Below are 26,098 nucleotides of genomic sequence, written 5' to 3' on the forward strand. Positions count from 1 at the left end.
CTAGCTCTTGGGGAAAGATTTGAAATATTTTTAAACAAGAGGGTAATTGACTATTACCAGTTTAAAAAGTAGCCCAGATGGATTTGTATTTTAACAGAGATCAAATCAAACTAATAGAATTTAGCCTTTCTAGCTTTTCAGGATTCAGCCAGAGACCTGGGAAGGACCTGGTTCCTTCTGGAGGAAACTGCATTGTCCACGTCCCATAAGGCTGCGCTTATGTCCTGGTGTCCCATTCTATTCAGGAAGCGCACTCCTGAAAACCAGAGTACAAATGAAATTCTTACTAATTGAAACTTATTTCTCACTTGTCTGTTACTACTATTTTATAGTTGCTTCTTTGTGCATTTCTGATTGACCTTTACGACAGGCCCTTAAAAACCCATGCTCCCAACTCCTTAAGTAAAGCTCTATAATCAAGTGCTTAAACATACAGGGTCAATCTACATATTTAAAGAAAATGCAAATAATTTGTTGGGTAAAATTGTTGTATACATTATGCCTCTGTAATATGGAAAGGCATCATCCATTATGTAATTTTCATTCCTTTAGTTATTAACCTTATTTTTAAAATCATTTATGCCTAGCCTTCTGCCAAGGAGGACTGATAGGGGTTGTTTGTTAAATTGACCTCTTCAACTATCAGTTGGGCCTATGTATGTCTTTATGGGATATATAGAGGGTTGTTCTGTTCTGTGTTAAGAGAGCTTAGGTAAAATGCACACTGTGGTGGACTTTTGTTACAAATGCTCCTGGTAAATGATGTAAAGGGCCCTGTGCTTTTATGGACTTGACAAGAATTTTGCTTCTTGAATGTCTGTCTTTATTTGGTCTCTCATTCAAAATGTAGTAAATGAAGCTGACATCACTCACACTCACTGACTCTTCCTTGGCTTCTATTTTAAAGAGCAGTAAGAACTCATGTATACAGTGTCATGAAACTGCCATGAAAAAGGAAGTATGCAGGGCTGCTTAGGTCACAGGATCCGGCAATCTTGAAAGTCCTGCCTAGACTGACATTATTACATCGAAATCAGTGGCCTGTCCCTCTTGCCTTCTTTCCCCAAGTACTCTGTTCTCACGAGATCAGATGAGAGATTATTTCTTTCCCTAACATGATTTGATTTTTTTATCAACTAATGGGATAGTAGACCAGCAGCCACAATTTAAAAACCTTTATGATAAGCATTCATAAATTTTGAAATTATAATTAACTCTGTCATGTGTAATAAAGGGCAGAAGTGTGTAAGTAATCTTTTCGGTTTTTTGACTTTGAAAAAGAAAGTCTGTTCTTGAATTTTAATATGAGTGTCTCTGATGTCCTAGACTTTGAAAAAGGAAGTCTGTTCTTGAATTTTAATATGAGTGTCTCTGATGTCCTAGAAGTTCATAACCCCTGAAATTCATAACCTGATTCAAGAGGAGTTGGAAAACTGTCCAGTTTCCCCATCCCTACCCAGAAAGTGTATGCAGGGAGGGGGATAACGTAACAGAGAATTTTAAAACAATGGTTTATCATAGTTAGCCTCTGGATAGGTAAATACTGACGCATTTTTATTTCTGAAAGCAAGGATAGTCTTCAAGTTTTCTTTCTGTAGTGCCTAAAATCAAAAGATGTGGGTTCCCTCTTGGTGCGTAGACATTATCCCCACAAGATCAGTGAGATTTTAAAATTTTGAAAGTAGTGAATGCGGAGTTAACAGAAGTTCCCTGGGGATTCTGAGGACCAACCCTGCTTTAACATACTGTGACACATTTTGTAAGAAATGATGTAAGTCATAACATGAAGCTATTGTACTTTGTTTTCTGAAAGACAAAAAAAAAAAAGTCAATAATATTTTTCTTGAACCTGTAGAAAGCTCTTCTCTTGTGTCACTTGGTTTCCTCAGCAAAAATGTTTCGGGAACTTGGAGTCTGCACTATATGCTTTTGTATCATTGTTTAAAATTCCGTTCTAGCCCCTTGTCTTACGACTCTCAATTGTTCCCTTTGGAATTACAAGGAGAGACACCAGAGAAAGTCACTTCAGAATGACAGAAAACAAAGGGCGAATATTATCCTTGTACATAAGCCGTGTCAGACTATTGTGAATCTAGAGCGAACTACCCCACTGGTACCCATTTTAATAACCTGTAATGGAATATCTGCTCCACTTTACCTGTATGCTCATCTTTATGAGATACTCTGCAAGTTGCAATGGAAAAGAGACCACAGATCTTTTCCCACAAAAGAAAAAGTGCAAACAGTTTATGGGGAGGAGTCACTTCACCACCCACAAAAACAACCCCTTGTGCTTCTACTGTCATTTACTAAACCAGATGCTTTTCTTTTAACAGAGGAATTCAAGGGCTCCACCGTGGTTGAACTGATGAAGAAGGAAGGCACTACCCTTGGGCTGACGGTCTCGGGTGGAATTGACAAGGACGGCAAGCCAAGAGTATCTAATCTGCGGCAGGGAGGAATTGCTGCTAGGTAACTGCATTGTGTGGAAGCGTAGAAAAAGGAATGCATGATGTAACTAATTCAAAAGTTAAAGCTCCATCAGAAAAGGTCACTAGTAAACAAACGACACTGCTATCTGCGGGGCAGAAGCATAGGGGGGCACGTTTCAGAAGCATGGCTTTTCTGGCCTGTGCCGGAATCACCAGGGAGCTCTCATGTCTTCTCAGGAGCAGCCAGGCTCTCCTGAGATTTTAATTTTAAAGTGTCTGTATGGATCTGGTCCTCAGATTGCCACTGAACAGCAGACAGGCTGCAGTGGGAGTGAGATGGTCCGATCATCTAATGGGGAACAGATGACGCATATGCTGTGGATAAGGGGAAGCTGCCACAGAGGGATGTGACAAGCCTAGAAAATGAGGGAGGCCCAACTCCAAGTTTCTAAGTACCAATTTTGCCTCTCCTGCATATTCTCAACTTTTCTACTTGTGAGATTTTCCTTTCGTTAAGACAAAGAGGTGGTTTCCGGAAGGACAGAAGGCTTGGGTGAGGAGGTCTCCTTTTGTCCTTGTTCTGATGAACTGCAGATTGCACTGTGTCTTGCTGACAGCAGAATGTCTTGGGTGCTGGCCAGCGGTAGGTTCACTTGGCAGACAAATTCTAAATCTACCTCGGAAAGAGGGGGTGGAATGCCCAGGTTTCATTCAGAGTGAGGTTAATGTCCCTTAAATCCTGGACACCAATATTTGTGTCCACATAAGCACAAATTAAGTTTTAGAGTTCTTAACTTATAAAGTGTCACCTGAAATAGTGATGACTTTCGATGATCAACCTGTTGGTACAGTTTATAAGCTCAGTCCAGTTGATTGCTCCATGATCTGGGGAATTGTTTGTAAAACAGGCTGATGTCAACACCAGCACCTTAGTCTCCTTCCTTCGGGTTTTTTTTCTTTTTTTTTTTTTTGCACTTTTATTTTTTTTGTGATTGAAGGACAGTTGATTTACAATGTTGTGTTAACTTCTGCTGTACCGCAGATTCAGTTATACATGTATACATTCTTTTTTATGTTCTTTTCCTTTATGATTTTTAAGAGATTTCTTTCCACACCATAGCCTCCTTTAACTTTTAACAGTCGTGGCCAATCCATGATGCTAGGACTTCCTGTGTCTCCAGGGCTTCTGCATATGTAGTCCCTAAAGCAAGTGTGATTGGCAGGGGAGAGGGCAAGAGTGTGGTTTTCACATGTATTGATGCTATAATTAAATGTAGCGCTGTGCCAGTTATGTTGAGTATTATCGATCACCAAATATTTATTATTTAAGCCACTACCATTTAACAGGTAGTAAACCAAAATAAGTAAAGATAAGATCCCTGCCCTAGGAGGGTTTATAATCTATTGGGGGAAATAAGGTATAAAAAACATGAAAAGTTTGGGAGCAATAATCGCATTGCATAATAGTAAAAAGCAACAACATAAGGGTTGTCACAGAGCATTAGGCAATTAAGTTGCCAAATAAGTGTCAGTCAGTAAACCTGAGTTAAGAGTGACACCACGTACTGCTGGCTAGAACGGATTACGGAGGCTTCGAAGGAAGAATGATTGGAGCTGGGTTTATGTAAAACAAATGAACTTGGTATTTTTATCTGGGGAGAAAATATTATTGAATTAAGTCCTATCATAGTTCTTGCTGCCTGCTCTTGGTTTAAAAGTAGAGTTTGACTAAAAGCCCCAGAGTAGCCAAGGTTCTATTACGATGGTGAAGGGAGGAGAATGTTACTGAAAGCCAGTACTTTCGTTGCACTTTCTTCTTCACCAATACTTTTTTTATTAGTCCCACTATGAGCAATAAATAGCAAAATAAGCTCACCCTCTGGTTGGCCCTGGACACACTCCCAGTGAAGGTACCAAAAGTGGTGAAATGTCCAAAAGGCAGGCAGCAAAAATGAGAGGGAATGAGAAGAAAGGGAAAATTCTAGTGTGTCCAGGATCTGGATAATCTGCCCCAAGAGCACCACCTCTTTATGGGCAGAGCAACTAAAGATAGCTTTCTCTTTATTTTGTTTTACGGTGCTCCTTAAAAGTAAAAGAGGTAGAGGGTTAGGAAGAAATTGGAGACAGCAGCAGACCCAGTACAGGACTTCCGAAGTGTGCAGTCAGCATGAGAAGAGGGATCCACTGAGTCCCTCTCATCCACCCTCCGCTGCTCACCCGCTCTTAGGAACCAGCCACATCCTAGGAGCCAGGACTCCAGCTGCGTCGGCATTCTGGGCTTGCATGCTTATCCATGTTGGGGAAGAGGGAAGTACGGTCAGACTGGCCTGCGGAAAGGAGGGGTCCACTGAGGTGACATTCTCTGTTCTGCAGAAGTGATCAGCTGGATGTGGGTGACTATATCAAAGCAGTGAATGGCATCAACCTGGCCAAATTCCGCCACGATGAGATCATCAGCTTGCTGAAGAATGTCGGGGAAAGAGTGGTTCTTGAAGTTGAGTATGAGCTGCCGCCAGTCTGTAAGTCATCACAAGCCAGGGGCAGAACAGCTGCACCACGTTTTGGCCTAAAACTATTGGTTCCTATCTTTTTCTTTTGCCATCATTGTCTTATTACAGGAACGGTAGAGTATAGTTTCTGAATATTTAAAACTTATTTGAATTGCTATAGCCTACTCAGGAAGAATGTAAAAGAGCATAAGTAATGATGAAATTATCTAGGAGTCATATTTCATTAAGGCCATCTGTGAACATCGTAATTGTACTTAAGCTATTTTAATGAACTGTCCTCATATTTATAAATTCTGTGAATTAAGTTCCATCCAGGCTTTGTACTAAGGGACTAAGTTTAGGAGAAGCACGTTTAACGTGATTTCTATTGATTCTTGTATAGTTATGTTCATTTCTGAAGCATGAAAATAGAATCAGAATACATTGTTAAGTAATAATAATAGACATAATAAAAGCGCAGCCAGCATATTTTGAGAGCTTACTAAACGTCCGGCATTATAAGGAGCCCCTTTTATTGGTACGCTTAAATCCTCACCACAAAGAAAGCCAGCATAGCAGAGCTGAACTTTGATGTCAAATAGCCAGTTAAGGGCTTCCCTGGTGGCGCAGTGGTTGAGAGTCCGCCTGCTGACGCAGGGGACCCGGGTTCGTGCCCCGATCCGGGAGGATCCCATGTGCCGCGGAGCGGCTGGGCCTGTGAGGCGTGGCCGCTGAGCCTGTGCGTCTGGAGCCTGTGCTCCGCAACGGGAGAGGCCACAGCAGTGAGAGGCCCGCGTACCGCAAAAAAAAAAAAAAAAAAAAAAAAATAGCCAGTTAAATCCCAGCTCCAACTTTACTAGCTACATGCCTTTGAGAAAGTTACTTAAGCTTCTTGTGTTTCAGTTTGCACATCTGAAAACTGGGGATGATATTAGGAATCTATGGTATTACTCACAGATCTGTTATGAGGATTAAATGAGTTAGGTTTTGTATAGCATTTAGGACAGTGCCCGACACTATAAAAGTTTTTGTTAAATAATAAATATATAAATCAATCAAAACTGTAAGATAGGCATTATTTTCTTTATTATTCTCATTTTACAGAGACTTAAGTTAAATATCTTTCCGAAATTAGTAGGCATCAAAGTCAGCTCTTTGCTCTTCTGTACTACTGAGAACTCAGACTGATTATTACTAACCGATAATAATTCATTTGTTTAGCAATGACTTATTGGCATTACTATGTTCCAGTCCCCACAAAGTACATCGGTGGAATTTATATTCTAGCAGGCGAAGACAGGTATTAAAATAAAACCACAGTAAATAAGTTAATTAAAATAGACCCTTGAACAACAAGGCGGTTAGGGGTGCCAGCCCTCTGTGCAGTTGAAAATCAATGCATAACTTATAGTTCGCCCTCCATATATGTGGTTCCTCCAAAACCAAGGTTCTTCCATATCTGCAGAGTCAACCAACCAGGTATAGTGCAGTACTGTGGTGTTTACTATGGAAAAAAATCCACATATACATGGACCCATGCAGGTCAAACACATGTTGTTCAAGGGTCAGCTGTGTGTCGTATGAATGTTATGGGTCATGAATGCTGTGGAAAAAAGAAAATAAGCAAGGAGGGGGGTTGGGAGTGCTGGGCTGGGGATGGGATTGCAATTTTAAATAGAGTGGTTAGGAACAGCTTCATTGAGAAAGTGACATTACTCAGCGACTTGAAGGAGGTGAGGAAGTTAGCTGTATGGATTTCTGGGGGAAAAGAGTTCCAGAAAGAAGGAACATATCTGGCATTGTTCTAGAAACGTTAAGAAGGGCGGCGTGCTGGAGCAGAGTAAGCATGCAGAGAAGTGGGGGGAGGTGGTCTGAAGTGTAAAGGATAGGAGCGTCTGTGTAGGCCATTGGAGGGGCCTTAAGTTCTGCTCTGAATCACGCAGGAAGGCGTTGTATGATTTGGGGCAGAGGAGTGACATGATCTGATGTATGTTTTCAAAGGTTCCTCTAGCTGCTGTGTTGAGAATAGACTGCAGGGACGAGGGTAGAAGTTTGGAGGACTATTGCAGTGATTCAGATAAAAGATGGTGGTGGAGATGGTGACAAGCACTCATATCCCTCGTCTATTTTGAAGACAGAGCCAACAGGATTTCCTGATGAATTTAATGTGGGTTGTGCAGAAAGAGAGGAGTGAAGGCCCACAGCGGGTTTTGAGTCTGAGTAACTGGAAGGATGGAGTTGCCATTAACGGGGGTGGGTAAGAATGCAGGCAGAGCTGACTTGCGAGGAGAAGATCAGTAGTTTGTTGTTTGAAATGCTACAGTTAAGGGGCCTATTTGCCACGCTGAGAGAAAATGTTAAGACGAGAGCTGGAGATACGGTTTGGCGTTTGGGAGAAAGATCTGGACTAGAAATGTAAATTTGAGAGTAATGGGACTATAGATGGTGTTTGAAGCTTTGGGACCAGATGACAGCACTCAGAGTGAGTGTACATACCAATCGTAAGTTCTTATTCTTAACCTAAAATCTAACGCTGAAAATCTAATGGTGATTTTACAACAAAATCCATTGGAATCTGTGTTCTGAAACCTTGCTACAATGTTCTTCATTTTCATTAAGAGCAGGCAGTAAAACAGAGTGTTGAGAGCTTGGGCTGTGTCACTAGTTAAATGTCAGTTTTGTCCCTTTCTAGCTTTGTGACTTTGGGCATTTTATTTAAGTTCTCTGAGCCGTAGGTTTCTCAGCTATGAAACAACTCTAATGGATGTAGAATTTTTGTAAGAATTCAAGGCTATAATCCTGTAAGTGTTTAGATCATAAGCACATACTCACTAAGCCATAGTGCATCTTAGCCACTATTACCATTATCATTATTACTACTACTACTACACTGAAAGTACTGTGTTTTCTTGAACTGAAAGTCAGTTTGCTTTGAAATCACTATCTCAAACCACTGCTATGGAGTTAAGAGGAGTCAAATATCTAGAGCTGATGCTCTTTGATTAAGCATTTGTATTCTAGTGGGTAAATGAATATCCATAAAACACAACCTCTTCCTAAGAGGAACTCTTAGTATAGCTCTCAGGGTGAGGCCAGTAGTGGAGATTTGCTGAGTATTATCCAGCAAATCCAGATAATCCAGAGCTGGGGATTTCGGGGTAGATTTGAAGGAGTTTATGTAGGTCCAGTAGGAAGACGAACATTCCAGGCACAGGATACGGCAAGGAGGTAAGAAGATAGTCCAGTACGTAGGTTGAACTGCAAACGGTTTGGAGTTGCTGGAACACAAAGGGAAAGAGAGGGCCTAGAGCGGTATGAGGCCAGTGAGGTAAACAGAAACCAAGTGAAGGAGGGCCTCATAAGCCATGTGGGTAGAGTGTGGATGGTGTCGAGTGGGCAATAAGGAGCCTTTAAAAGCTTTTAAGGCCAAGGAACGGCATCATCAGATCAGGGTTTTTAGACTTATTTTAGGAGGTCAAATGGAGAGCAGATCAGAGGCTATAAGCCCCAAGGCTGTTATAATTTCCCAAAAGAGAGGTAATATCCTGAATAACTATAGCATTAGTAGGGTTAAAGAGGAGAGGGTGGGCATCAGAAATATTCAGGGGTTGGTGATTATACCAGCTTTTCCTCCCTCACACAGTAAAGCTGATGGAAAAAGAGAAAATATTTTTAAACACAAAAGTGTGACTTTTGTGGTAGAAATCAGATAGAAGAGGTCTATTCGCCAAGGATTATCTCTGTCTCCTTCTATTATGTTAGATAAATTGATAAGATCTGTGAGTTCAGGGAGGTTGAAGGGATTAATAAGCCTCCCTTTCACTGAGCTTAGACAGCCGGAACAGGAGTGAGCCAGCAGCAGTGAGGGCCCGGGAGGAGAGCTGCCTGATGAAAGGTAGGCCACCCGAGACCGAGACTGGAACTCTCACAGCAATCTAAGGCTAGCCAATCCCAGAATCCAGAAAGAATTGGAGGAAGGTGTGTGTGTGTGTGTGTGTGTGTGTGTGAGAGAGAGAGAGAGAGAGGGTGAGAGAGGGTGAGAGAGAGAGAGAGAGAGAGAGAATGGTACACAGACAGAGATCTGATAGAACAAAAATGGAACTTTGACATTGGGCAAGCCACTTACCTTTTCTGAGATTCAGTTTCTTAGTGAAAATGAAATAGTCGATCTTCCTGAGCTCTAAAGTTCTTTTTGACTTTATAAAATTATGTGGTGTTTTGAGACCGTATTTAGAGAGAATGTTACCAGGCTGTATCTTGAGTATTAGTGTGTTCAAAGTTGGTCTAGAGGAGTGCCTTCAAATTTTCGGGTCGCATAACCCCTAAAGAATTTTGAAATATTACATAATTCTCATCCAATTTTTAACACCTAAAATTCTTTATGATAAACTTCAGTAGTTGGATAGGATATAATTTTTAGCATGATGTTTATTTCATACATCTTTGTATACCATTTCCATTCAAACCTTGGAGCTACAGATTTACCTCGTTTGTTTTATGGAAAACATCTGCCACAGAATCTTATTGTCAAAGGCGGTCCTCACCGTTAAACCATCAGATAAATCAGACTAGCTTTTTATTGGAAGGAATGCTTCCTTAATTCAAATAAATGTGTTAAAGCGTGTTCCTGTGACAGCCTTATTACTTCTCATTTCTAATTCTAAGAAAGATAGACAGATGATAGATGATGATGGCGATGATGATGATATGGTGGGGAGGTGTGGCGTGGTGGACGTCCCAGGTCTCCTCCCCATGGTTCATTCTGGGATGTAGTCTGAAGAAGCATCAGCTACCCAGGGGAAGCTCTTCCTGTGACAGTGGCAGAGGGAAAACAAGACAAGCCCAACCACAGGAGCACATTTCCAGACTCTTCTCACGCGTCTTAACACCCCATTGGCTAAAGCAAGTCAGCTCTGCAAACCCAATGTAATGAGGTGGGAAAGTGCACAACTCCTGTTCTCCAATGGGAAATAGTATATATTGATAATTTAGAAAAACCAAATCCACCATAATAAAATAGAGAATGTCACTTTATGTTATAGAAGTATATGCATATGCACATACAGAAACAAGGGACAACAGTACAGCTAAAATACTAGGGAGGAGTACTTTTGCATTATATAATTGGTTTCTACCTAGCGTTCCTATGTGCCCAGTTTGACTTTTTGGATAAGCCCCTTAATTGGATCTCTATGTCCACATACACACATGTGAAGTAATGAGTAAAATGCATGTGGCCAAACAGGATGTCTGGTGCTGAATATGAAAACCTAGTCGCCAAGAGCCATTCATGCAAATATAAATTATAAAGACCAAATCTATTTCATTAAATATATTAGAATGTAGTCAACATTCCCATTTATCTTTGTAAATGATGAACAGCAAGAGTGTGGATAATCTAAAGCTGTAGGTAATCCCCGAAGTCTTTATATTGACTTTGGATTTGTTTGTAAGATTTTATGATCAGCAAGATTTAGTTCAAGCAAAATTGAAATTACAGTACTTTGCATCCCCAGGACAGACACTCAGCCAACAAGGACAGGTGGCCCAGAATTAGAATTTAGTTGTATATAACTGAAAGTTGATTTAATGATTAAATGGAATAAAATTCGTAAACCACTTTGCAGAGTTCCTTGCATGCAGTAGATGCTCATTAATTACTTCTCTCCATATCTTTTCCTTAATAGAACAGAAAGATCATGTTCTTAACCAGTTTCTTCAAGTGGCTTGTTGGGTCATGGAAATAAGAAAACATTTGGTTTGAACTCAGTTTTTTACATTTAATTAAAACCCTACCTCAACACTTTCAGCTATTTGTATGCACTGTTCCTAGCTGATTAGAATAAACTGAAATTCCCCTGATAGCAAGAATATGACATTTAATTAAATCAGCAGCGTACCAAAACATTTTGTTCAGCTGTAGGTTTATGTTGTTTTTCTAGCAGATCCAAGTTCTTATTGTACTTTATGTCTCAGCTGGCTGTGTCCAGTTTTGTGAATTTAACTGTGTACTTTTCATAATCATGTCCATTCCTTTGAGGATTCAGAATTTCTGATAATTAAAAAATAGTTATAATTAATGCTAATTAAAATTACTTCCTACTTCTGTCAATGGCAAGAAACGTTCTTTTCAAAGATACCTTTAAATTCTGTCTATATGTTTCTTGTTGACGGCTTGATGTAAAAAGCCCTTCAGGATCTAGTAACAACGTAAAAAATGTGTCATTGATAATGAACACAGCCTTAGACAATTGAACATCACTGTACAAATTCAAGACAAGGAGCTGAGACCATCAAATTCTACAGATTGCCAACCCTTGTCTCCATGAATAAAAATATCCTTGTATCCATAATGATGAAATATTTTTTTAAATCTAGCAAGAGTATACTGTATAATCAGAATTACTCACTAGTTTCTTGAAAAAAGTCTTAAAGGGTAGTTTAGTTACTATTCATATAACTTCATATAACTTATCCCCTCGTGTATAATGTAATTAGAGATAGCAACCTGGCAATGGAATTTCATTTTGTGAAATTAGAGCAATAACCATGCAAACACAACCTAAGCATGATACTATCAAGTAAAATTAAGTAGATCTTTATTTTATTAGTCAGTAATAATATTTTGAATGTATTTTGAATTTCTTTTTCTCTCCAAGTTTCATTCAGGTTGCTGTTGTCTTTGTTTAATTGCTATGCATCATGTCAGAAAATCAATTTGCATCAGCTTAACCTGTTAATGGTAATCTGAGAGTAATACTTTTCCTTCTTGTGCTAGCTGCAAAAATAAATATAAAGACAATAATTATTTCATACGTTTTATAAAAATCATATTATTTTTGCATTATACAAAGGGAAAACAATTCTATTTATCATATGAAGATTGTCTCTCTTGTTATATAGAATTTTAACAATGTGAATATTACGCTCTGTCTAAAAACTGGCTACAGGAGAGGAAAGGAAGTATCTCTGATCTTGATTCCACATGGACCTATATAAGTCATTTATGCACATGACTATTTTATGGTATTTGTATGCCATTCCAATTATTTTTTGTAACATTTTCTTTAAAAACAGACTTTTTTGCTGTTTTATTACTCAACAAGAATTATTTGCAACAAGGGATCTGTAGTATTTTATGCCTATCAAAAAATCCAGAGATGTTATTATGATGTAAGACTTATATTTCCTCTCTCTTTTCCCACATTCAGCTGTTCAAGGATCGAGTGTTATTTTCCGAACGGTGGAGGTCACGTTACATAAAGAAGGCAATACCTTTGGTTTTGTAATACGAGGTAGGTGGCGGTTAGAAAATAGAACTAACAGATATTCTTGGAGAATTTGTCAGTGAAATACTGGGAGTGAACTAGAAAGTCATCCTTAAAAAACCTGATGTTTTCAGTGCCTAAAGTCACATATATTTGCACCCATTTTTCTTTAAAGAAATAAAGCAGTAATTGGGAATCAAAGTGGAATCCAAATGATGTAGCTAATTTATTCCAGTTTGTTAATACAGAACAAGAAGCCATTATTTGTAAACCTGGTGAACTCACGGTCATCCTACTGATTTGCCACTTGTCAACATGTCTTTTGTCTTCCCTTTTATACTTTTCTATATCACTGAGTCAAAAATGTTGATGAATATGGATGATTTGATTTAATGCACTAGGATTAAGTAACTTTGTTTAAATTGTTTTCTCCTAAAATACATCTTGTTACTGTAGCTTCCACCTGATGTGCATCAACTCAGTTCATCTTATTTTGGAATGATATGAATAATAAAAATGTCAGGTGACTCCAACTTGTCTACAAAACCATTAATTCTGAGCTGTAATTCTGGCTTTTATTATTTTAGTTTTCTTATTAGTAATTTCATTCCTTAAAGATTACACATACAAGGGACTTCCCTGGTGGCGCAGTGGTTAAGAATCCACCTGCCAATGCAGGGGACATGGATTCGAGCCCTGGTCCAGGAAGATCCCACATGCCGCAGAGCAGCTAAGCCCTCAAGCCACAACTACTGAGCCTGTGTGCCACAACTACTGAAGCCCGCACACCCTAGAGCCCATGCTCTGCAACAAGAGAAGCCACCCCAATGAGAAGCCCGTGCACTGCAACGAAGAGTAGCCCCCACTCGCCACAACTAGAGAAAGCCCACGCATAGCAATGAAGACCCAACACTGCCAAAAATAAATAAATAAATTTATTTTAAAAAGACTACACATACATTAATAACTCATAATTCCTAGTGTGACAATGAGGTTCAATAGGGAGCTAGGTAAGCATCAGGAATTTTTAACATTTCTTGATTTTTTAATTTGTTTTTACCTGTTACATTTTCTACTTCACCAGAGTCAAAATTCTATCAAAATTATTAAGACATTAATTAAAATCAACTAAGCATCTTAATAAATGTACATGCATCAAGGAATAAAACAGATGTGTTCACTTATACAGACTTGCCTTAATGGCTGAGCTTTGGGCATTAGGTTCAATTCTGTGTGAATCATTAAGAAAATCAATCAATCAAATATTCATTAAGGACATGTCAACATGTCAGCATCGGGCAGAGTACTATGGAGTCATGAGACAGGACCCCTATCTATAGGAGATTACAGTCCAGTGAATTTAAGATGTAAGTTGATAAAGTGCCCAAATGAATATTAGAGAAAACAGGCAACTAGGAACCCATGGAGTGGTTTAGACCAGTACTTATTACACTTTTCTAACCAAGTCCTACATTTAGGTGGAGCGACAGACCCCAAGATCATTTACCTTAACCATTTTCAAATTTCTGTGCAAAAAAACTAGATGAACATAATGAAAAGTCAGTGTACAATTAATTTTAGCTTGGAGGGTGGTATATACAAATCTGGTGTTGAAATATAAATATGAAAGAGAGGCACGCTTGACTCGCATTCCTACAAGCCTGATTATTGAAATGCTTCAGTAAAAAATACTGCTGGTGCAGATATTCATCACCAGCTGCTGTATGGTTAGTCAATAAAAAATCAAATTGCTAATGAAAGAGCTAAACCAACAGTAATTTATCACTTAAGAACTAAAAAGAATAGAAGCAATTGCAATCTACAGCCACCTCAAGACAACTGATGATATGATGCTAACAAATGTCCTTCCCACAGTTGGCAGGAATTTCAAATGTCCATGTGTGCATGCGTAGTAAGAATGTTTTAATATGAGCCTAGACTCCTACCTAGTACATGGTAGGCACTTAATAAATGAAAGAATGAATGAATGAGGCCTAGATTTGTGTGGACATCAGACTTCTTGGTATTATACTGGTTTTAAAACCTTAGTAATAATAAGCCAATTTTAGTTTATGAGTACCAAATTTTTGTAGGTTTTAATAACTCCCTTAGTATGTCAGTTGAACGTAAAAATGTGTCAAATTTTACATAATTTTTTTTTTTTTTTTTTTGCGGTACGCGGGCCTCTCACTGTTGCGGCCTTTCACGTTGCGGAGCACAGGCTCCGGACGCGCAGGCTCAGCGGCCGTGGCTCACAGGCCCAGCCGCTCCGCGGCATGTGGGATCTTCCCGGACCGGGGCACGAACCCGTGTCCCCTGCATCGGCAGGCGGACTCTCAACCACTGCGCCACCAGGGAAGCCCCTTACGTAATTTTTAATGAGAATAAATAAAGAACTTATATTTTCAAATCAATTTGAGGCCCATCTGGAGGGTCTTCTAGCTCCAAAGGTGGCCTTTGCCCATCCCTTAAGAGTTACTGGTTAATCGCAAACAGAGTTGCAGAATGAGAAAGTACTGTGGATAAATGCTATCATGGCAGTTGAAACATTATGGCATAGATGGGATTTGAGCTTAACTTAGATCAATGGGGAATACCAGGACATTCAGGGAAGAGGGAGGGGAAGATATTGCAGATGAAGCATATTCATTTAGTGCTGGAGAATTTCTTCTTACCCAATTAGGATGGATCTTTTAACAAAAAAACAGGCTTTTAGCTGATGAATGGAATTACGTTTCTAATGCTATATGTCACAGATCCAAACACCTTCACTGCCCAAACGATAGAAACTTGTACCCATACAATGAAAAATGATGTTCTGGCCTATATCATGGAGAGTTAAATTTCTGTTAATTTCTTTGCCACCAAGCCAGAAGATGGTTTAGGTTAACAGGAAAAATCAATGAACTTATTTATAAAACAGAAAGAGAGTCACGGATGTAGAAAACAAACTTATGGTTACTGGTGGGGGGGAAGGGAGGGAGGGATAAATTGGGAGATTGGGATAGACATATACACACTACTATATATAAAATGGATAACTAATAAGGACCTACTGTAGAGCACAGGGAACTCTACTTAATACTCTGTAATGACCTATTTGGAAAGAGTATCTAAAAAGGAGTGGAGATACTTTGCTGTAGAGCAGAAACTAACACAACATTGTAAATCAACTGTACTCCAATAAAAAAAATTTTTAAATAGATGAAAAAAATTATGATAAGTTTTTTTTAAAGAAAGAAAAAATCACTCTGCCACCAATTTGCTTTTCACTTTGGATGAGGAAATTTCTCTAATCATTCTCAACTATAAAATTTTAGGTATGTGTACTCATTTAACATATGGACCCCAATATTCAGATTTGGTCTGCATGGTGTCCCTGGCATTGATATTTTTCTAGTAGCATGCTAGGTGGGTCATGTTAATGGGCAACCAGGATTGAAAATACCACTGGTCTCTGAGTGGTCTTTATTATGCTTTACAGTTCCAAACATCTAGAACGTAAGTGAAGCACAAACTAAACTTGGCTCATTATTTCAAATAATGACAAAATGTCACATACCAATAAATTTAGAGTTATCTCTCTCACACTTTAACATGTATTCACTGTTATATACTTGTATTTGGACCTCCAAATCAATATAGTGGAAAGGGTTCTTGCTGTCTTCAGCCCCTTTCCTTTTCTAAATCAATAGCCCTCAGGGGAAAGTACACCTATCTTTTTATGATCACCTTGCAAAAAGGAAGTTACATAATGGTATTTATATAAATATGGTTAAACATGTGCTGTAACTTATCGTCATGATTTTCATTAAAAAAATTTTTTTCTGAAAAAAATCTGAATTTTCTCTTTTAATTAAGGAAGAATTTTAAAAGAATCCATCAAATTGATTGAAAGAAAATACTGAAGTAGAGATTTTACCAACCAGACTGAATAAATCTCTTGTAATAGCAATGAACATAAAGGAAGCATTTGCTTTCATCAGGAACAGTGAATGCCTTTTAAATTTTCTCTTAGGTTCTTTAAGCTGACCTCTTTACCAGTGCCAAATTTGGGAAATGGCACTCTGTTCTACCAGACAAACATTAAATGTTACATGATGGTGAGAGGGTAGACAGCAGAAGCAAGAAGAACTACAATTCTGCAGCCTGTGGAACGAAAACCACATTCACAGAAAGATAGACAAAATGAAAAGGCAGAGGGCTATGTACCAGATGAAGGAACAAGATAAAACCCAGAAAAACAATGAAATGAAGTGGAGATAGGCAACCTACCAGAAAAAGAATTCAGAACTATGATAGTGAGGAGATCCAGGACCTCGGAAAAAGAATGCAGACGGAGATCAAGAAGATGCAAGAAATGTTTAACAAAAACCTAGAAGAATTAAAGAACAAACAGATGAATAATACAATAACTGAAATGAAAAGTACACTAGAAGGAATCAATAGCAGAATAACTGATGCAGGAGAACGGATAAGTGACCTGGAAGACAGAATGGTGGAATTCACTGCCATGCAACAGAATAAAGAAAAAAAGAATGAAAAGAAGTGAAGACAGGCTAAGAGACCTCTGGGACAAAATTAAATGCACCAAAGTTCGCGTTATAGTGGTCCCAGAAGGAGAAGAGAGAGAGAAAGGACTTGAGAAAATATTTGAAGAGATTATAGTTGAAAACTTCCCTAACATGGGAAAGGAACTAGCCACCCAAGTCCAGGAAGCGCAGAGAGAGTCCCATACAGGATAAACCCAAGGAGAAACACGCCGAGACACATAGTAATCAAATTGGCAAAAATTAAAGACAAACAAAAATTATTAAAATCAACAAGGGAAAAATGACAAATAACATACAAGGGAACTCCCATAAGGTTAACAGCTGATTTCTCAGCAGAAACTCTACAAGCTAGGAGGGAGTGGCATGATATATTTAAAGTGATGAAAAGGAAGAATCTACAACCAAGACTACTCTAGCTGGCAAGGATCTCATTCAGATTCTATGGAGAAATCAAAAGCTTTACAGACAAGCAAAAGCTAAAAGAATTCAGCACCACCAAACCAGCTCTACAACAAATGCTAAAGGAACTTCTCTAACAACAAATGCTAAAGGAACTTCTCTAAGTGGGAAACACAAGAGGAGAAAAGGACCTACAAAAAGAAACCCATAAGAATTAAGATAATGGTTATAGGAACATACATATCGTTAATTACCTTAAAAGTGAATGGATTAAATGCTCCAACCAAAAGACACAGGCTCGCTGAATGGATACAAAAACAAGACCTGTGTATATGTTGTCTATAAGAGACCCACTTCAGACCTAGGGACACAGACTGAAAGTGAGGGGATGGAAAAATATATTCCATACAAATTGAAATCAAACAAACCTGGAGTATCAGTACTCATATCAGATGAAATAGACTTTAAAATAAAGAATGTTACAAGGGACAAGGAAGGACACTACATAATGATCAAGGGATCAATCCAAGAAGAAGATATAACAATTATAAATAAATATGCACCCAACATAGGAGCACCTCAATACATAAGGCAAATGCTAACAGCTATAAAAGAGGAAATTGACAGTAACACAGTGATAGTGGGGGACTTTAACACCTCACTTACACCAAAAGACAGATCATCCAGACAGAAAATTTATAAGGAAACACAAGCTTTTAATGACACAACAGACCAGATAGATCTAATTGATATTTATAGGACATTCAATCTGAAAACAGCAGATTACATTTTCTTCTCAAGTGCACACAGAACATTCTCCAGGATAGATCACATCTTGGGTCACAAATCAAGCCTCGGTAAATTTAAGAAAATTGAAATCGTATCAAGCATCTTTTCTGACCACAACGCTATGAGATTAGAAATAAATTACTGGGAAAAACACGTAAAAATCACAAACACATGGAGGCTAAACAATGTTACTGAATAACCAACAGATCACTGAAGAAATCAAAGAGGAAATTTAAAAATACCTAGAGACAAATGAATATGAAAACACGATGATCCAAAACCTATGGTATGCAGCAAAAGCAGTTCTAAGAGGAAAGTTTGTAGCAATACAATCCTACCTCAAGAAACATCTCAAATAAACAATGTAACCTTACACTTAAAGGAACTAGAGAAAGAAGAACAAACAAAACCCAAAGTTAGTAGAAGGAAAGAAATCATAAAGATGAGAGCAGAAATAAATGAAATAGAAGCAAAGATCAATAAAACTAAAAGCTGGTTCTTTGAGAAGATAAATAAAATTGATAAACCTTTAGCCAGGCTCATCAAGAAAAAGAGGGAGAGGACTCCAATCAATAAAATTAGAAATAAAAAAGGAGATGTTACAATGGACACTGTAGAAATACAAAGCATCATGAGAAGGCTACAAGCAACTCTATGCCAATAAGATGGACAACCTGGAAGAAATGGACAAATTCTTAGAAAGGTATAACCTTCCTAGACTGAACCAGGCAGAAATAGAAAATATGAACAGACCAGTCACAAGTAATGAAACTGAAAGTGTAATTAAAAATCTTCCAACTGCTTCCCCGGTGGTGCAGTGATTAAGAATCAGCCTGCCAATGTAGGAGACAGGGGTTCGAGCCCTGGTTTGGGAAGATCCCACATGCCACAGAGCAACTAAACCCATATGCCACAACTACTGAGCCTGCATTCTGAAGCCCACGAGCCACAACTACTGAGCCCACGTGCCACAACTACTGAAGCCCATGCGCCTAGAGCCCGTGCTCTGCAACAAGAGCTGCCACCGCAATGAGAAGCCTGCGCACCACTACGAAGAGTAGCCCCCACTCACTGCAACTAGAGAAAGCCTGTGCACAGCAACAAAGACCCAATGCAGCCAAAAATGAATTAATTACTTAATAAAATGAACAAATTTTTTTTTAAAAAATCTTCCAACAAACAAAAGTCCACTACCAGATGCCATCACAGGTGAATTCTATCAAACATTTAGAAAAGAGCTAACACCCATCCTTTGCAAACTCCTCCAAAAAATTGCAGAGGAAGAAACACTCCCAAACTCATTCTACAATGCCACCATCACCCAGATTCCAAAACCATACAAAGATACTACAAAAAAAAGAAAATTACGGACCAATATCACTGATGAATATAGATGCAAAAGTCCTTAACAAAATACCAGCAAACAGAATCCAACAACACATTAAAAGGATCATACACCATGATCAAGTGGGATGCAAGGATTCTTCAATATACACAAATCAATCAATGTGAAATATCAGATTAACAAATTGAAGAATAAAAACCACATGATCATCTCAATAGATGCAGGAAAAGCTTTTGACAAAATTCAACACCCATTTATGATAAAAACTCTCCAGAAAATGGGCACAGAGGGAACCTACCTCAACATAATAAAGACCATATATGACAAACCTAGAGCAAACATCATTCTCGATGAAAAACTGAAACCATTACCACTAAGATCAGAAACAAGACAAGGATGTCCACTCTCGCCACTATTATTCAACATAGTTTTGGAAGTCCTAGCCATGGCAATCAGAGAAGAAAAGGAAATAAAAGGAATACAGATTTGGAAAAGAAGAAATAAAACTGTCACTGTTTTCAGATGACATGATACTATACATAGATAATCCTAAAGATGACACCAGAAAACTACTAGAGCTAATCAATGAATTTGGTAAAGTTGCAGGACAGAAAGTTAACGCACAGAAATCTCTTGCATTCCTGTACACTAACAATGAAACATCAGAAAGAGAAATTAAGGAAACAATCTCATTCACTATTGCAACAAAAAGAATAAAATACCTAGGAATAAATCTACCTAAGGAGGTAAAAGACCTGTACTCAGAAAACTCTAAGATGCTGATGAAAGAAATCAAAGATGACACAAACAGATGGGGAGATATACCATGTTCTTAGACTGGAAGAATCAACATTGTGAAAATAACTATAGTACCCAAAGCAATCTACAGATTCAATGCAATCTCTGTCAAATTACCAATGGCATTTTTTATAGAACTAGAACAAAAAATCTTAAAATTTGTATGGAGACACAAAAGACGCCAAATAGCCAAAGCAATCTTGAGGGGAAAAAAATGGAGCTGGAGGAATCAGACGCCCTGCCTTCAGACTATACTACAAAGCTACAGTAATCAAGACAATATGGTACTGGGACAAAAACAGAAATATAGATCAATGGAACAGCATACAAAGCCCAGAGATAAACCCACACACCTATGGTGAACTAATCTATGACAAAGGAGGCAAGGATTACAATGGAGAAAAGACAGTCTCTTCAATAAGTGATGCTGGGAAAACTGGACAGCTTCATGTAAAAGAATGAAATTAGAACACTCCCTAACACCATACACAAATATAAAATCAAAATGAGTTAAAGACCTAAATGTAAGACTGAACACTATAAAACTCTTAGAGGAAAACGTAGGAAGAACCTCCTATTGACATAAATCACAGCAAGATATTTTTTGACCCACCTCCTAGAATAATGGAAATAAAACCAAAAATAAACAAATGGGACCTAATGAAACTTCAAAGCTTTTGCACAGCAAAGGAAACCATAAATAAGATGAAAAGACACCCCTCACAATGGGAGAAAATATTTGCAAATGAATCAGCGGAGAAAGGATTAATCTCCAAAATATATAAACAGCTCATGCAGCTCAATATTAAAAAAAAAAAACAACCCAATCAAAAAACGGGCAGAAGACCTAAATAGACATTTCTCCAAAGAAGACATGCAGATGGCCAAGAGGCACATGAAAAGCTGCTCAACATCCCTAATTATTAGAGAAATGCAAATCAAAACTACAATGAGGTATCACCTCACACTAGTTAGAATGGGCATCATCAGAAAATCTACAAACAATAAATGCTGGAGAGGGTGTGGAGGAAAGGGAAGTCTCTTGCTCTGTTGGTGGGAATGTAAATTGATACAGCCACTATGGAGAACAGTATGGAGGTTCCTTAAAAAACTAAAGGTAGAACTACCATATGACCCAGCAATCCCACTACTGGGCATATATCCAGAGAAAACCATAATTCAAAAAGACACATGCACCCCAATGTTCATTGCAGCACTATTTACAATAGCCAGATCATGGAAGCAACCTAAATGCCCATCGACAGATGAATAGATAAAGGTGATGTGGTACATATATACAATGGAATATTAGCCATAAAAAGGAACGAAATTGGGTCATTTGTAGGGACGTGGATGGACCTAGAGACTGTCATACTGAGTGAAGTAAGTCAGAAAGAAAAATATTGTATATTAATGCATATATGTGGAATCTAGAGAAATGGTACAGATGAACCAGTTTGCAAGGCAGAAATAGAGACACAGATGTAGAGAACGAACATATGGACACCAAAGGGGGAAAGCGGGGGGGTGGGGGGTGGGGTGAATTGGGAAATTGGGATTGACATATACACACTAATATGTATAAAATAGATAACTAGGGCTTCCCTGGTGGTGCAGTGGTTGAGAGTCCGCCTGCCGATGCGGGGGACACGGGTTCGTGCCCCGGTCCAGGAACATCCCACGTGCCACGGAGTGGCTAGGCCCATGAGCCATGGCCGCTGAGCCTGCGCATCCGGAGCCTGTGCTCTGCAATGGGAGAGGCCACAACAGTGAGAGGCCTGCGTACTGCAAAAAAAAAAAAAAAAAAAGATAACTAATAAGAACATGCTGTATAAAATTAAAACAAACAAACAAAATATGTCGTATGATGGTAACATTCATATTTATCAAATACTGGCAAACTAGAGACCATCCAGATGGGCAGCCAGGATGGTAATGTATGAGGAAATCAGGTCATGCAAACAATAGTTAAGAAAGTGGAAGTGGATAGAGGGTGGTTCAAGATGGCTGGGTAGGAAGATCCTGAACTCAGTTCCTCCCACAGACACAACAGACATACAGCTACACATAAAACAGTTTACTCTGAAAAGAACCCCAGAAACAGCTGAATTCCTACTCCCCAAGAAATTATGAAAGGGCCACATTGAGACTGGGACAATCTTTGAAGACTGAGAGATGGCTGTTTTGCATAATACATCAAAACAAACACAGAGAGTCAAGCAAAATGAGGAAACAGAAGAAAATGTTCCAAATAAAGGAACAAGACAAAACTTCAGGAAAAAAAAGAAAACCCTAATGAAATGGAGATAAGTAATTTACCTGATAAAGAGTTCAAAGTAATGGTCATAAAGATGCTCACCCAACTCAGGAGAAGAATGAAGAACACAGTGAGGACTTCAACAAAGAGAAAGAACACATAAGAAAGAACCAAACAGAAGTCATAAAGCTGAAGAATACAATAACTGAACTGAAAAATCCACTAGCGGGATTCAATAGCAAACTAGTTGAAACAGAAGAACAGATCAGTGACCTGGAAGGCAAGGTAGTAGAAATCATCCAAACAGAATGGCAAAAAGAATTTTTAAAAATGAGAATAACTTAAGGGACTTGTGGGACAACATGTAGCATACTAACATTCACTTTATAATGGTCCCAGAAAGAGAAGAGAGAGAGAAAAAGGGGCAGAAAACTTATTTGAAGAAATCATGGCTGAAAACATTTCTAACCTGTGGAAGGAAATAGACATCCAGGTTTGGGAAGCACAGAGAATCCCAAACAAGATGAGCCCAAAGAGATCCATACCAAGACACATAATTAAACTGTCAAAAGTTAAATAGAGACTCAAAGCAGAAAGAGAAAGACAACTCTTTATATACAAGGGAACTCCCATAAGACTATCAACTGATTTTTCAGCAGAAAATTTGCAGGCCAGAAGGGAGTGACGTGATATATTCAAAGTGCTAAAAGGAAAAAACTTCCAAAAATACTCTACCTGGCAAGGTTAACTTTCAGAATTGAAGGAGAGATAGTTTTCCAGACAAGCAAAAGCAAAAGTAGTTCATTACCGCTAAACTGGCCTTACAAGAAATGTCCCTTTAGGGACATCTTTAAGCTGAGAAGAAATGGCCCTAAATATAAATAAGAAAATATATGAAAGAAAAAATCTCACTGGTAAAGTCAAATATATGGTAAAGGTAGTGGATCAACCACTTATAAAGTTAGTATGAAGGTTAAAAGACAGAAGTAGTAAAATTAGCTATAACTACAAAAATTTATTAAGGGATACAAAATAAAAAGATGTAAAATGTAACATCAAAACACATCAGGGACTTCCCTGGTGGCACAGTAGTTAAGAATCCACCTGCCAATGCAGGGGACACGGATTCGAGCCCTAGTCCGGGAAGATCCCACACGCCACGGAGGAGCTAAGCCCATGCGCCACAACTACTGAGCCTGTGCTCCAGAGCCCGCGAGCCACAACTACTGAGCTCACGTGCCACAGCTACTGAAGCCCGCATGCCTAGAGCCCATGCTCCACAACAGGAGAAGCCACTGCAATGAGAAGACCACGCACCACAACAAAGAGTCGCCCCAGCTCACCTCAACTAGAGAAAGCCCTCACACAGCAATGAAGACCCAATGCAGCTAAAAATAAATAAATTAATTAATTATTTGTAAAAACCCACATCAAATGTGGGGGATACTACAGTGTTCATTGCAGCTCTATTTACAATAGCCAGGACATGGAAGCAACCTAAGTGTCCATGGACAGATGAATGGATAAAGAAGGTGTGGCACATATACACAATGGAATATTACTCAGCCATAAAAAGAAACGAAATTGAGTTATTTGTAGTGAGGTGGATGGACCTAGAGTCTGTCATACAGAGTGAAGTAAGTCAGAAAGAGAAAAACAAATACCATATGCTAACACATATATATGGAATCTTAAAAAAATAACAACGGTCATGAAGAACCTCTGGGCAAGGTGGGAATAAAGACGCAGACCTACTAGAGAATGGACTTGAGGACATGGGGAGGGGGAAGGGTAAGCTGGGACAAAGTGAGAGAGTGGTAGTGTATATATGGACATATGTACACTACCAAATGTAAAAAAGATAGCTAGTGGGAAGCAGCCGCATAGAACAGGGAGATCAGCTCAGTGCTTTGTGACCACCTAGAGGGGTGGGATAGGGAGGGTGGGAGGGGGACACAAGAGGGAAGAGATACGGGGATATATATATACGTATAACTGATTCACACTGTTATAAAGCAGTAACTAACACACCACTGTAAAGCAATTATACTCCAATAAAGATGTAAAAAAAAAATATGGTGGGCACTAAAAATGTAGTGCTTTTAGAATGCACTAATATTTTGAACACCCCGTTTTTTTTTTTTTTTTTTTTTTTTTTTTTTTTTTTTTTTAATTTTTTCTTTGCGGTACGCAGGCCTCTCACTGTTCTGGCCTCTCCCGTTGCGGAGCACAGGCTCCGGACGCGCAGGCTCAGCGGCCATGGTTCACGGGCCCAGCCGCTCCGCGGCATGTGGAATCTTCCCGGACCGGGACACGAACCTGTGTCCCCTGTATCGGCAGGCGGACTCTCAACCACTGCGCCACCAGGGAAGCCCAAACACCCCGTTTTTAATGGAGGCCACTTCAGCCACTTGAATTTTTCTTTTTTTTAATATTCGGATTTTTTTTTTCCTTTAGTTTTTGCTTCATGTCACGTTGTAGACTCACCAGTATAACAGCCCAGGTTGATTGACACCAAATATACCCACCTACACTTTGTTTATAGCCAGCAGCTGTTCTCATTGGGCTAGTATTTATAATTATTTGATGCTCTTATCACAGTAGTTGTTAAACATTTTATATCTCACCCCGATTACAGCCATATATTTATTGAGAGGAGGAGAAATGTTGACTTCAACAATATATTCTGTATAAAATGAATAAGGTTTTTAAGTCTGTTCTGTGCCAGAAGGAAACATTGTAAGTATTCCTCCATATACAACAATAACATTTGTTTCAGTTTCTCAGCGGGCATTTTGTAAGTGAATTTCTTAATGGCAGCAATGAGAGCATTTTTTGAGCCGTATTCCTTTTCTTTGCTAGGGGGAGCACACGATGATAGAAATAAATCTCGTCCGGTCGTAATAACATGTGTTCGTCCTGGAGGGCCTGCTGACAGGTAAACTTCATCTTTCTGTGTCACTATCCAAATAGATTAAATAAAGCTGGGGACTTTGGCATAGAAGTTGATGAATTAGAAATTTCATAGTAACAGATAGGTCTTAAGTAAATATGTTGGAATGTGAAAACAAAAGAGTTCAGGCTGCAGAATCAGAAGAAAGTTTGACTCCAGATTCAATGCTTGCTACCCTGTGTTTTTGGCAAATGACTTAACAGTTCTAAGCTCAGTTCCCTCCAACTGTAAAATGTAGGTGATAATGCATACCTTTCAAGGTTTTTTGTTTTATCAAAGATTAGAGATTTATGGTGCCTTGCAGGAGGCCTTTCATCCTGGAAGGAAATCCAAAAAAGAGGGGATATATGTATATGTATAGCTGATTCACTTTGCTGTACAGTAGAAACTAACACAACATTGTAAAGCAACTCTACTCCAATAAAAATTAATTATAAAAAAAAAAAGGCAGCTGGCCCTTTCACAGCAGGTCCTTGAAATGCATCCTCTCCAATTGGTAATATCCTAACCTGAAAAGACAGGTGGTGGTGTTCTCTGACTCTTACTATTGCCGACGTCCTTATCACGATTATCACCCTTTGCTGATGATTATGTATGTCAGAATAGAAGGGACTTTTAGTAAAAAGGAAGGAATATTGTCAGTGTTAGTGTTTAGAGCATTCTCTTCCTGGCTAATTTGAACATCTGATAGAAGCTCCTTCAGCTTTCCTACAATAAACCTTGCGGGTCCCAAGTAAACTCACAACTTAGATGTCTCAAGAGATGCTTATCTTTGTACTAATTTCCCACAGCGAAAAGTCTGCTCCATAATGGTA

At 38.8% G+C, this 26,098-nt stretch overlaps 1 protein-coding gene across 3 annotated transcripts in view; it reads left to right on the forward strand.

Moving 5' to 3' along the window:
- The window catches only part of GRIP1 (glutamate receptor interacting protein 1), a 438,413-nt gene that overhangs the window by 264,520 nt on the left and 147,795 nt on the right, over nt 1-26,098 (forward strand). For all 3 annotated transcript variants that reach the window (XM_065888290.1, XM_065888291.1, XM_065888292.1), the window contains exons 3-6: nt 2,337-2,472; nt 4,806-4,951; nt 12,133-12,216; nt 25,193-25,268. In XM_065888290.1, coding sequence (XP_065744362.1) covers nt 2,337-2,472; nt 4,806-4,951; nt 12,133-12,216; nt 25,193-25,268 — 442 coding nt within the window. The remainder of the gene's footprint in view (nt 1-2,336; nt 2,473-4,805; nt 4,952-12,132; nt 12,217-25,192; nt 25,269-26,098) is intronic.

This window comes from Phocoena phocoena, chromosome 11, assembly GCF_963924675.1.
Source record: "Phocoena phocoena chromosome 11, mPhoPho1.1, whole genome shotgun sequence".
NCBI classification, from domain to species: domain Eukaryota; kingdom Metazoa; phylum Chordata; class Mammalia; order Artiodactyla; family Phocoenidae; genus Phocoena; species Phocoena phocoena.